Raw genomic sequence first — 13,166 nt, forward strand, 5'->3', positions numbered from 1 at the left:
AATTTTTTAATTTTTTGAATGGAAGATATACACAAAATTGATTATATTTGGGAAATAAAATTAAAAATGATTAATGATAAGGGAGAATTAAATAGGAAGGAAATGGATAAGTAAGTAATTATTGAATTTGTTTTGGTTGGGGAAAAAAAAAATAAAAAATAAAAAAGAAATAAAAAAGGGGATCGAATTGACCATGTTTTTAACAAATTCTTGACCATAAAATTTGCAATTGTTGCGAAAAAGTTTCAGTAGAGAGAGAAAGGGAGAGAGAAGTAGAAGGCTACAAAACTGGAGCTCCGATTCAGTTCCCTCTCACACAAACAATTAGTAGAAGAAACAGAGGGCTTTCAAGATCTCTGCGGCTAACAATGGCGACCAATGCGACCGTGTCCGGTGCTTGTCCGGCGTCCATGAAGGCCACCTCTAATGGCGTCTTCCAAGGCGATAACCCTTTGAATTATGCTCTCCCTCTCGCCATCCTTCAGATTTGTCTCGTCGTCCTCCTCACTCGACTCCTTTCCATTCTTCTTCGCCCCATTCGTCAGCCTCGTGTCATTGCTGAGATCGTCGTATGTATCATCTAATTCTCTTATCTCTTTCGATCACGACCATCTAATTATCAATTTCATGATTATTAGTAGGGATGTTCATTTTTTTTTAAATATATTATATATTATAATAAATTAGTTTTGGATTTGGATTGAGAAATATAGTATCTAATTATATTTATTTTTTAAGAAATTTGAGTGTGGAATATGTAAAAATTGTTGTTAATGGCGGTGTGCAGGGCGGGATCTTGCTGGGTCCGTCGGCGCTTGGCCGGAACGTGAATTACTTACACACAATCTTTCCGGCGAGGAGTATCACTGTATTGGACACGTTAGCCAATTTGGGTCTTCTCTTCTTCCTGTTTTTGGTGGGGTTGGAGTTGGACCCAAAAGCTCTCCGCCGTACCGGAAAACGAGCGATGTGCATTGCCTTTGCCGGAATCACTCTCCCGTTTGTCTTTGGCATTGGCACCTCATTTATACTCCGATCGACCATCTCCAAAGGCGTCAATCAAGGTGCACTCCTCGTCTTCATGGGTGTAGCTCTTTCCATTACTGCGTTTCCTGTTCTGGCTAGAATTTTGGCTGAGCTTAAGCTTTTAACGACGGATGTTGGTCGGATGGCTATGTCGGCTGCCGCTGTTAACGATGTCGCGGCATGGATCCTTCTAGCATTGGCAATTTCACTCTCCGGCACCGGACATTCCCCTTTTGTTTCCTTATGGGTTTTTCTCTCTGGCTCTGCTTTTGTCGTGCTTTGCATTTGCTCTGCTCCACCTCTGTTCCGGTGGATGTCGCAACGGTGCTCCGAAGGCGAGCCGGTGAAGGAGTTATACATTTGTGCTACTTTGTCTCTGGTTTTGGCGGCTGGGTTCATTACGGATTTGATCGGAATCCATGCCTTGTTCGGAGCTTTTGTGATCGGAGTTTTGGTTCCGAAAGAAGGCCCATTCGCCGTCGCTCTAGTGGAGAAAGTTGAAGATCTCGTGTCGGGTCTTTTTCTTCCATTATACTTCGTTTCCAGTGGATTGAAAACAGATGTTGCAACAATTCGAGGAGCTCAATCATGGGGTCTGCTCGTTTTAGTCATTTTCAATGCTAGTTTCGGTAAAATCGTCGGAACTGTCTCTGTTGCTCTGCTCTGCAAAATGCCAATTAAAGAATCAGTAGCTTTGGGGGTTTTGATGAACACGAAAGGCTTGGTGGAATTAATTGTACTTAACATTGGAAGAGACAGGAAGGTTTTGAATGATCAATCATTTGCGATTATGGTTCTAATGGCGATCTTCACAACGTTCATAACAACCCCTGTTGTTATAGCTGTTTATAAGCCGGAGAAAAAACAGAGCAAATCAAATTACAAACATAGAACACTCGAAAGAGAAAATCCCAATTCGGAGCTTCGAATTCTTGCTTGTTTCCACTCATTTAGCAACATTCCGGCGACGATTAATTTAATCGAGGCATCCCGAGGAATTGAAAAGAAGGAAGGGCTCTGTGTTTATGCTCTGCATTTAATGGAGCTAACAGAGAGATCCTCTGCCATTCTTATGGTTCATAAAGCAAGGAAAAATGGCGTACCCTTTTGGAACAAAGGCCGTGCCGATTCAAACCAGATCGTCGTTGCCTTCGAGGCATTCCGACAGCTCAGTCGTGTTTCAATCCGGCCAATGACCGCCATTTCTGCTCTGTCCAACTTGCATGAAGACATCTGTAACAGCGCCGAGACGAAAAGGGCCGCCATTATTATTCTCCCGTTTCACAAGCATCAAAGATTGGATGGATCCATGGAAACGACAAGGACTGATTACCGGTCGGTCAACCGAAAAGTTCTGGAACTAGCTCCCTGCTCTGTCGGAATTTTGATCGACAGAGGCCTCGGTGGTGGGTCCCACGTCTGCGCTAGTAACGTCTCTTCCACTGTTACCGTGTTTTTCTTCGGCGGTCGTGACGACCGTGAAGCTCTGGCATTTGGGAAAAGAATGTCAGAGCATCCAGGAATCAGCCTACATGTCGTCCGGTTCTCCCCCAGTGCCGATTTCGCGGCGGAATCCGTCACCGTCGATGTAAAAGACAACGGTTCCACCGATTCCGATGCCGATAAAATGGCATTGGCGTCGATTGTATATGAAGAGAGATACGTGACGAAAGGGAGCCAAGCCGTTGAAGCGATGAAGGAGTTTAATAAATGTAATTTGATTTTGGTCGGAAGAACGCCGGAAGGGGAAGTGGTGAGGAGTTTGAATATGAATGTTGTGGAGGGTTCGGAACTTGGGCCGGTCGGCGGCGTGTTGGCGTTGCCGGAGTTCTCGACGATGGCGTCGGTGCTGGTGGTGCAGCAGTTTCATGGTGATTTACAGTTGATCGCGGATTCGGCTTCCAAAGGGGAATCGACTGAGGAAGAACGTTGAAGAAAGAATCCATTTTTAAAAATGGGATTTTGAAATTTATAGATTTTATATTATATTTGATTCCAATCATTTTTGTCTTATTATAGATTTGGGATTTAGGAGACTTCTTATACCGATTAGATTTGAGTTCATTCTTTATTTGAACTCCGAGAAATAAAAATAAAGTTTCGTCTCTTTTTCACGAACCTCTCGTTACGTCATTCAAAATATTTAAATGATTTATGATACCCTTTAATTAACGGAGAGGAATCTCAATTCGCTTCGGCATGAGACGTGTCTCCTGCCTGGTACAATCTTGAGATATGTGCTTGATTTTTGTCTCAAATAAAACTCTTATTTATTAGATATTTTTCGAATATAAAATTGAAATATTAAATATCTTTTATGCACAAAATTATAAATGTAGAGCTTGTTAGATACCACGGTAAAATTTGTAATATAACTTAAGATATTGTCTGCTTTGATCCATTAATATATATTTAAATTAGTAGATATTGTCGGCTTTGACCTATTATATATATTTTCGAAAAGCCTTTACTAGAGAGGAGTTTCTAGATCCCTATGAGAAATATTTTGTTTTCTCTCCAACCATCATGAGATCTTGCAATTCGTCTAACATCCACTTACATACTACTTGGTATATGACTGGTACCATTTGTAACAGTCCAAGTTCACCGTTAGTCGATATTGTCCGCTTTGGTCCATTACATATCGTCGTCAAACTCACAGATACCATTTGTAACAGTCTAAGTCTACCGTTAGTTGATATGATTCGTTTTGGTTCATTACATATCGTCGTCAGACTCACGGTTTTAAACCGCGTCGATTAGGGAGATGTTAAAATGAAAAATAGAATTGGAATCGAAAAGTGCCATAAACATAGGTGATATGAACCAAGTGACATCAATCATACAATATACTTTAATGAAGATGTAAAGAAAATATTGATATTTCAATTCATGCCACATTGATGAAGAATGAAGTTTCATGTTATAAATTTTGGGTGGATTACAATTTAGAGTAATTTAGAGTTACTGTATTTTATTAATGCATTTTAAGACTTTTTATTTATTTTAGGGTTACATCAGGGTTAATTATAACTATGTTTCATTTTGAGGCTATATATATAAAGCCAGGTATGTTATATTTGTAAGTAGACTTGTAAAATATAGAAGCCTTTTCTTTAGCCAATAGCTAAGTTTCTTTGCAATTCTATGTAGTTTAGGTTGCATATAGAATCATTCAAGCTCGACATGATCAATCTTGCTTGTGGAGTGATTCGAATCTCAATCAAGTATTCTTGCCTTGAGATATTTGATCAACAAGAATCATTGAAGCTAGACATGATCGATCTTGCTTATGGAGTGATTCGAATCTCAAACAATATTCTTATCTTGAGATATTCGATCGACAAGGTAATCCGAATCTTACCCCTCTTTAGTAATTCCTTATTATATCAATAGGTGAGATCAAAAGTATCCGTTAAATTTTCATTAATATGTTTAAATACGGATAAAAATAAAGAAAATACAAACTAACTAAATCTTGAAAATAAAATAAAATACACTACTAATCAAATCTAAAAAAAAATATTAACAGATTACACGAATATCTAAGATATATTCTATAACAAAAATATATTTTATAACTAATTATTATAATATATTCTAATAGAAAATGTTTTCACACTCTTCTTCCGGCTTGGATCTCATGTTATTAATTTAGAATTTATTGTTCCCATCAAACACGACAACAAAAATAAAAAAAATAAAAAAAAATTTAAAAAAAAATATATTGAGTGTGAAAGTTGATAAATATAATATTAATTTGACTAAATTTTGCTTCTAAATTAAGTCATTTCACAATCCTAAAGATTCATTGAACCTGAAATTAGTTGTTTTTATAAGTTAAATAAACAATAATTTATTAATAATTATTTATCAACGGATGTAAATATACGTATTAAAATTTTCAACAATTACTAATTTATAATTTTTTAATATTAAATTCATACTTAATTTAAACCACCATACTAACCAAAATAATAAATAATACTAACTTGATTTAATTTATTCAAATTTAATACTCAAAATGTCGATTTTTCTACGTGCGTTAAATATTTTTGTAATAAAATTTGAAGTCGTTAAAAATGCATTTTGACTTGGACTAATTCATTTGCCCACCATGTTTATTAATTGATTTAAAGTTTGATTGAAATGTTACGAGGGCACGCAAGTATGCATGCCATATCAAACCTACGAAAGCATGACTTTATATGCGGGATCTCATACATATTATACATTGATCATGAGTTACTTCTCACAGCAGATATGCACGTACATTATGGATTGCAGGAAAGATTTTCGCCTAATGGGTTCATATATATGTGCATAGACTGTATTAGAGCCAGACATCGGGCAGTGTGGTAGTGAGGATGCTGAGCCACGGAAGGAGGTGGATTATGAGTATCTCATATTGATTGGAGAGAAGAATGAGTGTCTGCGATAGCGACGCTAAACCCTGAAAGCAAAAAAAGCTGAATTAAGGTTGATTTAAAAAAGGAATAATATAGAGATAAAAGCGAATCGGAAAAGGCAAACTCGGGATTAATCAAAACAAAAGCCACTTTTGAGTTGTTTATTTTGGAAGTGCCATTATTATACTTAATTTTATTCCTACAATTTACCTTTACATTAATATTAATAATACGAAAAGTTAATTTCTAATTTGTTCTTAACAAAAGGTGCTAGAGCATGATGAATCGATTGAGCCCACTAAACAAAAAATATTAGTTCAAATTATCATATTCATTTTACAATTTTGGGTTTTATTCACTAAATTTAAAATTTTTTATTTTTAATTTGTTTTATAGAATTTAGTTTAGTCGAAGTGGGGTCTTGATTTGACGCATTATAAGCAAAAATTGAGAAAAGTCTCACAAATCTTACAATATAAAGCTCATTTGTATTCTATTACTCGAGGAAGCCGCTATTTTCTGCCGCAGAAATCGAAAACTCCACGGGAATGGAGATTTTGTTCTTGATCTTATGATCAGGTCGATCACTCGCGCACTGGAAGATTGCCATTGCAGTTCGTTTCTTCATCTGTAAGCGTTATTTCCGTACTTGTTCTATTAATCCCCTGTTCTGTTTTACAAGCTCAATCCAGTAGAAATTCAGTAAATAATCCACGATTGTCTTCGGCCGCCACCGGATTGCATATTAGTTTCATCATTTTGATTTAGAAACGTTTCTGGATATTGAACTTTCTTCTCTGTTTCTTGAATTTTGGTGATTTTGTTTTTCTTCGTTGGATTGTTCTTTGTGGGGTTTGTTTATTTTATTGATTCCTGTTGTTTGGTTCTGGATTTTGTTCTTATTCTTGTTCTTCAAGTAGTGATTCCTTTGTATGAACTTTGTGCTATCGCTCTCCTTAGAAATATTTTGGTGCTGAACTGATGACCTCACATTAAAAACCCAAAATGTTAATTATTCCTTCAACGAAAGCAAACTTTTCTGTCCTTTGTTTATACACTTTGTGCGGTTGTTCTTTCTTTTTCTTTAAATATTGTGTGGTTCTGCTTTGATTCTTGTGTAAAGTAGAAATTTGGAGAGTGGCGTTTTCTTTACTACCAAGTAATTAGGTTGAATTGAGATGAACCCAGCTGGATAATTTCAGTTTCTGTCAAAAATATTGACTTATTTGTATATGAGGTTGAGCATGTAACGGCCCAATCCCACCGCTAGTAGATATTGTCTGCTTTGACCCGTTACGTATCACCGTCAGCCTCACGGTTTTAAAACACGTCTACTAGGGAGAGGTTTCCACACTCTTATAAAGGGTGTTTCGTTCTCCTTCCCCAACCGATGTGAGATATCACAATCTACCCCCCTTCAGGGCCCAGCATCCTTGCTGGCACACCACCTCGTGTCTACCCCTTCGGGGAACAACCTTCTCGCTGGCACATCGTCAGATGTCTGGCTTTGATACTATTTGTAACGGCCTAGGCCCAGTGTTAGTAGATATTGTTCGCTTTGGCCTTTCCCTTTCGGGCTTCCCCTCAAGATTTTTGAAATGCATGTGCTAGGGAAAGGTTTCCACACTCTTATAAAGGGTGTTTCATTCTCCTCCCCAACCGACGTGGGATATCACAGAGCATGGCATGTTCTAAAAATGTCCTCTTTGCTTGTGTGTTTGTTTCTTTTTTGTTTTTGTTCTTCTGTACAGATCTGGGTGCTCAGTTTGATTGAATCTGTTCACACTGCAGAGGAAGCCTATTTTGAACAGGAACTGAGATTAAAGTAAGCTGTTCTTGGTAAATTTTCGGGGGTCAGAATGGCTTCGAATGCTACGACAGTAACCAAATGTCCATCTCCAATGAAAGCAACATCGAACGGCATTTTCCAGGGCGATAATCCTCTTGATTTCGCTCTTCCTCTTGTCATTCTACAAATATGTTTGGTAGTTGTTCTTACTCGTGGTCTTGCTTTTCTTCTGAGGCCGTTAAAACAGCCGCGAGTGATCGGAGAAATCATTGTAAGTCTCTTTGTTCTTTGGATGCTAATGGTGTTCATTTGGTTCATTTGAGTGTAATGCTTTTTACTCTTGAATTGAAGTTGAAACTGCTATGAGTTTATTTCGACTGCTAGCGATCGCCCTTCTGAATTACGTCTTATTACTAATTTGATAGGGAGGAATACTTCTAGGACCATCAGCTCTCGGACGTAACAAGAACTTTCTTCATACGATATTTCCATCCAATAGTATCACGTTGTTAGATACCATAGCGAACATTGGATTGTTATTCTTTCTGTTTCTTGTGGGTCTCGAGTTGGATATAAAGTCGATACGTCGTACTGGAAAGAAGGCTCTTGGCATTGCCATTACTGGAATTTGCCTTCCGTTTGCGTTAGGAATTGGATCATCATTTGTTCTTCGAGAAACCATATCCAAAGGTGTAAATGCTTCTGCGTTTCTCATATTCATGGGTGTTGCACTTTCGATAACGGCATTTCCCGTCTTAGCTCGTATTCTTGCCGAGCTTAAACTACTGACAACTGATGTTGGTAGGATGGCTATGTCTGCTGCAGCAGTAAACGACGTAGCTGCCTGGATTCTCCTTGCTCTCGCCATCGCGTTATCTGGTTCTGATAAATCTCCCCTAACTGCAGTTTGGGTCCTTTTATCTGGCTGTGGCTTTGTTATAGCTGCTATTGTCATTTTATCCCCTGTTTTCAAATGGATGACCAAGCAGTGTTTTCAAGGGGAGCCGGTACGTGAAATCTACATATGCGCTACATTGGCGATCGTCCTAGCTGCTGGATTTGCCACGGATTTTATCGGTATACATGCTATGTTTGGAGCTTTTGTTGTCGGAGTATTAGTTCCAAAGGATGGACCATTAGTAGGTGCATTGGTAGAGAAAATAGAGGATCTTGTTTCTGGTCTATTCCTGCCTCTTTACTTTGTCTCAAGTGGATTGAAGACTAATGTAGCCACAATTCAAGGAGCACAGTCCTGGGGTCTCCTAGTTTTAGTTATCGTTACCGCCTGTTCTGGAAAAATCATCGGCACGTTTCTCGTGTCCATTCTTTGTAAAGTACCCGTTCGTGAGGCTCTTGCATTAGGATTTCTAATGAACACAAAAGGGTTGGTGGAGCTTATTGTTCTCAATATTGGAAAAGACAGAAAGGTAAGGTATCTTAAGCCTCTACTTCCACTCGTCGAGGACCTTCCTATCGTCGTTTTTCGTGTTTTGGTGTTCTGATTTGCTTTTTTGTTTGATTTTTCAGGTTTTGAATGACCAAACCTTTGCTATAATGATTCTAATGGCTCTTTTTACTACTTTCATTACCACTCCCCTTGTCATTGCTGTATACAAACCGGCAAGGAGTGCCAAAATAGCTGATTATAAGCATAGGAAGATTGAAAGGAAAAACAAGAACACACAACTTCGGATTATGACCTGTTTTCATAGTGCAGGAAACATTCCGTCGATTATTAATCTGCTCGAGGTGTCGAGAGGAACCGAGAAGGACAAAGAGCTTTGTGTATATGCAATGCATCTCATGGAGCTGTCCGAGAGGTCCTCGGCCATTTTAATGGTTCACAAGGCGAGGAAAAACGGGTTGCCGTTCTCGATCAAGGGTCGGAGGTCAGATTCCAACCATGTTATTGTCGCATTTGAAGCTTACCAACAACTGAGCAGAGTATTCATTCGACCGATGACGGCGATCTCCTCCATGTCTGATATACATGAAGATATTTGTGCCACTGCTGAGAGGAAAAGAACTGCAATCATAATTCTTCCATTTCATAAGCACCAGAGGGTGGATGGTTCGCTGGAGACTACTCGTAGCAGCATTCGTGTTGTTAATCAGAATGTACTCGAGCATGCTCGATGTTCGGTTGGAATTTTAGTTGATCGTAGTTTTGGTGGAACAACCCATGTTTCATCGAGCCATGTTTCGCTTTTCGTCACTGTTTTTTTCTTTGGTGGTGGAGATGATCGCGAAGCGCTTTCTTATGGAATTCGTATGGCCGAGCACCCTGGCATTAGATTGATGGTTATTCGTTTCTTCGTTGAACCCGAGCCTGCTGGGGAGATAGTCAGTGCTGATACTGTTGGCAATTCTCCTGTGAAGTCAGTTTCTCAGGATGATGAATTTCTTTCCGAGTTCAAGCACGATACGTGCAAGAACGATTCCATCATATATGTCGAGAAAACCATAAGAACTGCTGCAGAAGTAATGGATACAGTGCAGGAGATGAAAAACTGCAATCTGTATCTCGTTGGCCGAACACCAGATGTCAAAGCGACGTATATCTTAAACAGAAGCGACTGTCCAGAGCTCGGTCCAGTCGGGAACCTGTTGACTTCCCCAAATCTCCCGATTTTGGCGTCGGTTTTGGTGGTGCAGCAATATCGTCCCGAGTCGCTGGTGAATTCAGCTTCAGATTCTGGTGATGGAGAATCAGAATCAGCATAGTGTGTGCTTCTTGCTTTTATAGTCCAGTGGTGGGTTGATTTAGTTGCACATAGGAGAGCTGAGAGCAGCATCTTTGTGAACCACAGCGTTAGATTTCCTAATTCCCTTTCTTTTTGTGTTAGTCTCAAACATGTCAAGTGTTACTTAAAGCTGCAGATATACCAGACCTTTTGTTTCTGAATCCGAACAAGTCTATTCGGTTCGTGAGTCGAGGGTCTCGGATTGAACCGAACCAACCCATTTCGTTCTTAAAAGAAACCCTAGCGGCCCAACTTATCCTTAACTAGGTATGGGCATTTACATTATCTTGTTTTGTGTAACACTCCAAGCCCACCACTACTAGATATTGTCTGTTTTGGCCCGTTATGTATCGCTGTTAGCTTCACGATTTTAAAACGCGTTTGGTAGGAAGAGATTATCAGATTTCTATAGAAAATGCTTTGTTCCCCTCTCCAACCGATGTGTGATCTCATATTTTGCTTCCGTGCCTATCTCACTCAACATCACATTCACAATCATTTGTGTCACTCTCACTGTTGCATCACATCAACAATGAAACTATCAGTCCAATTGACCGACTTCACTGACATGAACAACTATTCATATACAACCACGAGTTTAGGGTTAGGTCTAAAATGTTCTTAAACCCAACCTAACTCAAACTACGAGTACCCATAACTTTTATCGATTATTTCTAAACTAATATTTGTATATAATCATACGTCACGTCAATAGATTCCTTCAAAATATTAACTAAATTAATTTATAATCAAAGAATCATTTTATTGTCTATTTTCAAACTTGTTGAATGATAGCATAACAAAAATAAAGGTTGATTTGGAAGACAGCATGCATGACTTTTTAATCCTCAATTTCAATGATTTTCGTTTCTCAAAATAAAAATATTTATTTATTTTCGAGACCTCGATTTCATATATAAATTTATAGTTCAATTTACTATATATAATTATCTCCCATATACAGCTTTAACTACTATTATACCTATTGAGTAAGCTATCAATAAGTGGTAGACTCCATGACCTAACAATATTGACACGAGGTTTTTCATTTTCCACGTAGATCAAATCTGAACAAGGAAAATAGACCAACGGTCGGTGACATGGGCCTCGACCTCCCATCGTAAAGGCCATAAGCTTAATTATTATATTTAGAAAAAAATAATTGGGTGAATTAAAAAGACAAAGAAATGTTTAAAAAGTGGGAAAGTGAGGGATTGAACCCAACTTCTTACCTACCATGATTTGAACAAATATATATATATAGATATATAGATATATATATATATGAATGGTAAGAGTTAGGCTTAGGCTTCCACCCACCAATTGGAAAATCAAATCCTAATTTACCTACTCTTCACCTATCTTCCAATTATATTTTCAATTTAAATGCCTTTTTATTTTAAATAATATAAATGTCCACGGGCTGGGCGGGGACAGAGTCGGAGAAGCCTTCCCCATCCCCATCTCTGTGAAGCAGGGTGGAACGATGAAGAATGCATGCAGATTGGGTTCCCACGACAAATTCTTTTCATTTTTTGAAATAAAAATGATTACAATTACAGTCTCAAAATTGTAGCATAGAAATAATAATATTTATAAATTTTTTTAAACTTCTATTTATTTAATAAGGAAAAATCTCTCTCCACGTACTCTCTCATCTCTATGAACATCTCTAAATATGCGTAACTTTTAAATTTGTTAATAAACATTTCAATAAAGAAGTCGAAGTCATTTTAAATAATTAAATCATTGAATGGATTGCTTAACTAGAAAGGCTCGATAAGGTCAATGTATTAATAATTAATAAAAACAAGTCAAAGATGCTTAATTTTCGTCCACTTTTAGTCATTAAAATGCAATTTACTATCTCATAAAGCATAACAACTTTCATGTGACCCATTTAGTTTGAATCATTAAATTAATAATCTAAATTTTTTTCCCATTAATAGCATTATGTTACCTAGAATATATACCCATAGATACAAAAGATTAAAATTAAAATATTATTTGGTAACGTTCATACCAAACACATTTCTAGCTCACTTTTATAAACGTGTATGATATTTTACTGTTAAGATCTAGCATAAAAAATGATCAAGTAAGATTAGAACGCATGCATTATGGTATTAAGGAAATTTTAATAATCAAAGTAGGGGATGATAAATGCAGTTTTGTATATGCACCATGAATGATTTACGTTGAACGAATAGCGACAAAAATCCTTAATTTCAGGGTTAGAATTTCGATGCAGTTATGTATGTGTTGAAAGTGACTCGATGACATGCTCGATGGGAGTAGGTAGGAGTGAACTCTAAAGAAGCAAAGTCCAATAAGCAAACCCCATTGATGTTTTGAATTGCATACTCATTTTTGTTGGTTATATAAAGCCATGAATGAACCAAGAAAGCTCACTCACAAAAGCTTCAATGGCTTCCACAGCAAGGAATTGCATTATGCTTCTAGCTTTGTTCTTGTTCTTCATTTCTTCCTCCTCAGCCTTCCCATGGGGAAAGAAGCAAAGACCCAAGCCTTGTAGGGAGCTTGTTCTTTACTTCCATGACATTATTTACAATGGAAACAACGCATGCAATGCCACTTCCGCCATTGTTGCAGCCCCACATGGTGCAAACTTGACCATTTTGGCGCCCCAATTTCACTTTGGAAACATAGCTGTTTTTGACGACCCCATTACTTTGGACAACAACCTTCACTCCAAGCCAGTGGGTCGAGCTCAAGGGCTTTACATTTATGACACCAAAAACACCTTCACGGCTTGGCTTGGTTTCTCATTTTCTTTGAACTACACGGCCTATAAAGGCACCATCAACTTCATTGGAGCTGACCCAATTTTGGTGAAGGCTAGGGATATCTCCGTCGTCGGTGGTACCGGAGACTTCTTCATGCACCGTGGTGTTGCTACCATTGTGACTGATGCTTTTGAAGGAGAGGTCTACTTTCGGCTCCGTGTTGATATTAAATTCTATGAATGTTGGTGATTTTGAGCTGATATTATTCGCTTTAGTTTTGTTCTTTCTATCATCGTATTTATGTATGATGTAATGTTCTTGAAAAAGAACTATTGCCAAATGATTGGTTCAATAAAAGTTGTGATAGAAAGATATTGAAAGATTGTTGTGTTCCTCATGTGTTATTTGTTATATACTTAACTACTTAAGGACTAACAAAAAGTGGGACTAA

General features: G+C 37.9%; 3 protein-coding genes across 4 annotated transcripts; all 3 read left to right on the top strand.

The window, feature by feature from the left end:
- Positions 1 to 224: 224 nt before the first annotated feature.
- LOC111810911 (cation/H(+) antiporter 18) lies at positions 225 to 3,140 on the top strand. Its single transcript, XM_023697751.2, has 2 exons — positions 225 to 569; positions 788 to 3,140. The coding sequence occupies exons 1-2, from the start codon at positions 369 to 371 to the stop codon at positions 2,957 to 2,959; spliced, it is 2,373 nt and encodes a 790-aa protein (XP_023553519.2). The 5' UTR covers positions 225 to 368; the 3' UTR covers positions 2,960 to 3,140.
- Positions 3,141 to 5,900: 2,760 nt separating this feature from the next.
- On the top strand, positions 5,901 to 10,253 carry LOC111810311 (cation/H(+) antiporter 18). Of its 2 annotated transcripts, none has more exons than XM_087117716.1 (4): positions 5,901 to 6,065; positions 7,187 to 7,495; positions 7,650 to 8,651; positions 8,752 to 10,253. In XM_087117716.1, the coding sequence occupies exons 2-4, from the start codon at positions 7,295 to 7,297 to the stop codon at positions 9,946 to 9,948; spliced, it is 2,400 nt and encodes a 799-aa protein (XP_086973842.1). In that variant the 5' UTR covers positions 5,901 to 6,065; positions 7,187 to 7,294; the 3' UTR covers positions 9,949 to 10,253. The 2 variants fall into 2 exon arrangements, with proteins under 2 accessions (XP_086973842.1, XP_023552772.2); XM_023697004.2 differs by having other exon boundaries at positions 7,227 to 7,495.
- Positions 10,254 to 12,384: 2,131 nt separating this feature from the next.
- On the top strand, positions 12,385 to 13,095 carry LOC111810613 (disease resistance response protein 206-like). The gene has a single exon (XM_023697343.2). It carries the CDS (start codon positions 12,395 to 12,397, stop codon positions 12,962 to 12,964), a length of 570 nt encoding a protein of 189 aa, XP_023553111.2. The 5' UTR covers positions 12,385 to 12,394; the 3' UTR covers positions 12,965 to 13,095.
- The last annotated feature ends 71 nt before the right edge of the window (positions 13,096 to 13,166 follow it).

Source organism: Cucurbita pepo, chromosome 14 (genome assembly GCF_057944985.1).
Source record: "Cucurbita pepo subsp. pepo isolate OVF chromosome 14, ASM5794498v1, whole genome shotgun sequence".
NCBI lineage: Eukaryota > Viridiplantae > Streptophyta > Magnoliopsida > Cucurbitales > Cucurbitaceae > Cucurbita > Cucurbita pepo.

Coding starts and splice junctions, on each gene's coding strand:
- LOC111810613 (XM_023697343.2), top strand. CDS start 12,395: ATGGCTTCCACAGCAAGGAATTGCATTATGCTTCTAGCTTTGTTCTTG.
- LOC111810911 (XM_023697751.2), top strand. CDS start 369: ATGGCGACCAATGCGACCGTGTCCGGTGCTTGTCCGGCGTCCATGAAG. Junction 570..787: donor GTGTCATTGCTGAGATCGTC/GTATGTATCATC, acceptor GGCGGTGTGCAG/GGCGGGATCTTGCTGGGTCC.
- LOC111810311 (XM_087117716.1), top strand. CDS start 7,295: ATGGCTTCGAATGCTACGACAGTAACCAAATGTCCATCTCCAATGAAA. Junction 7,496..7,649: donor GAGTGATCGGAGAAATCATT/GTAAGTCTCTTT, acceptor CTAATTTGATAG/GGAGGAATACTTCTAGGACC. Junction 8,652..8,751: donor ATATTGGAAAAGACAGAAAG/GTAAGGTATCTT, acceptor TTGATTTTTCAG/GTTTTGAATGACCAAACCTT.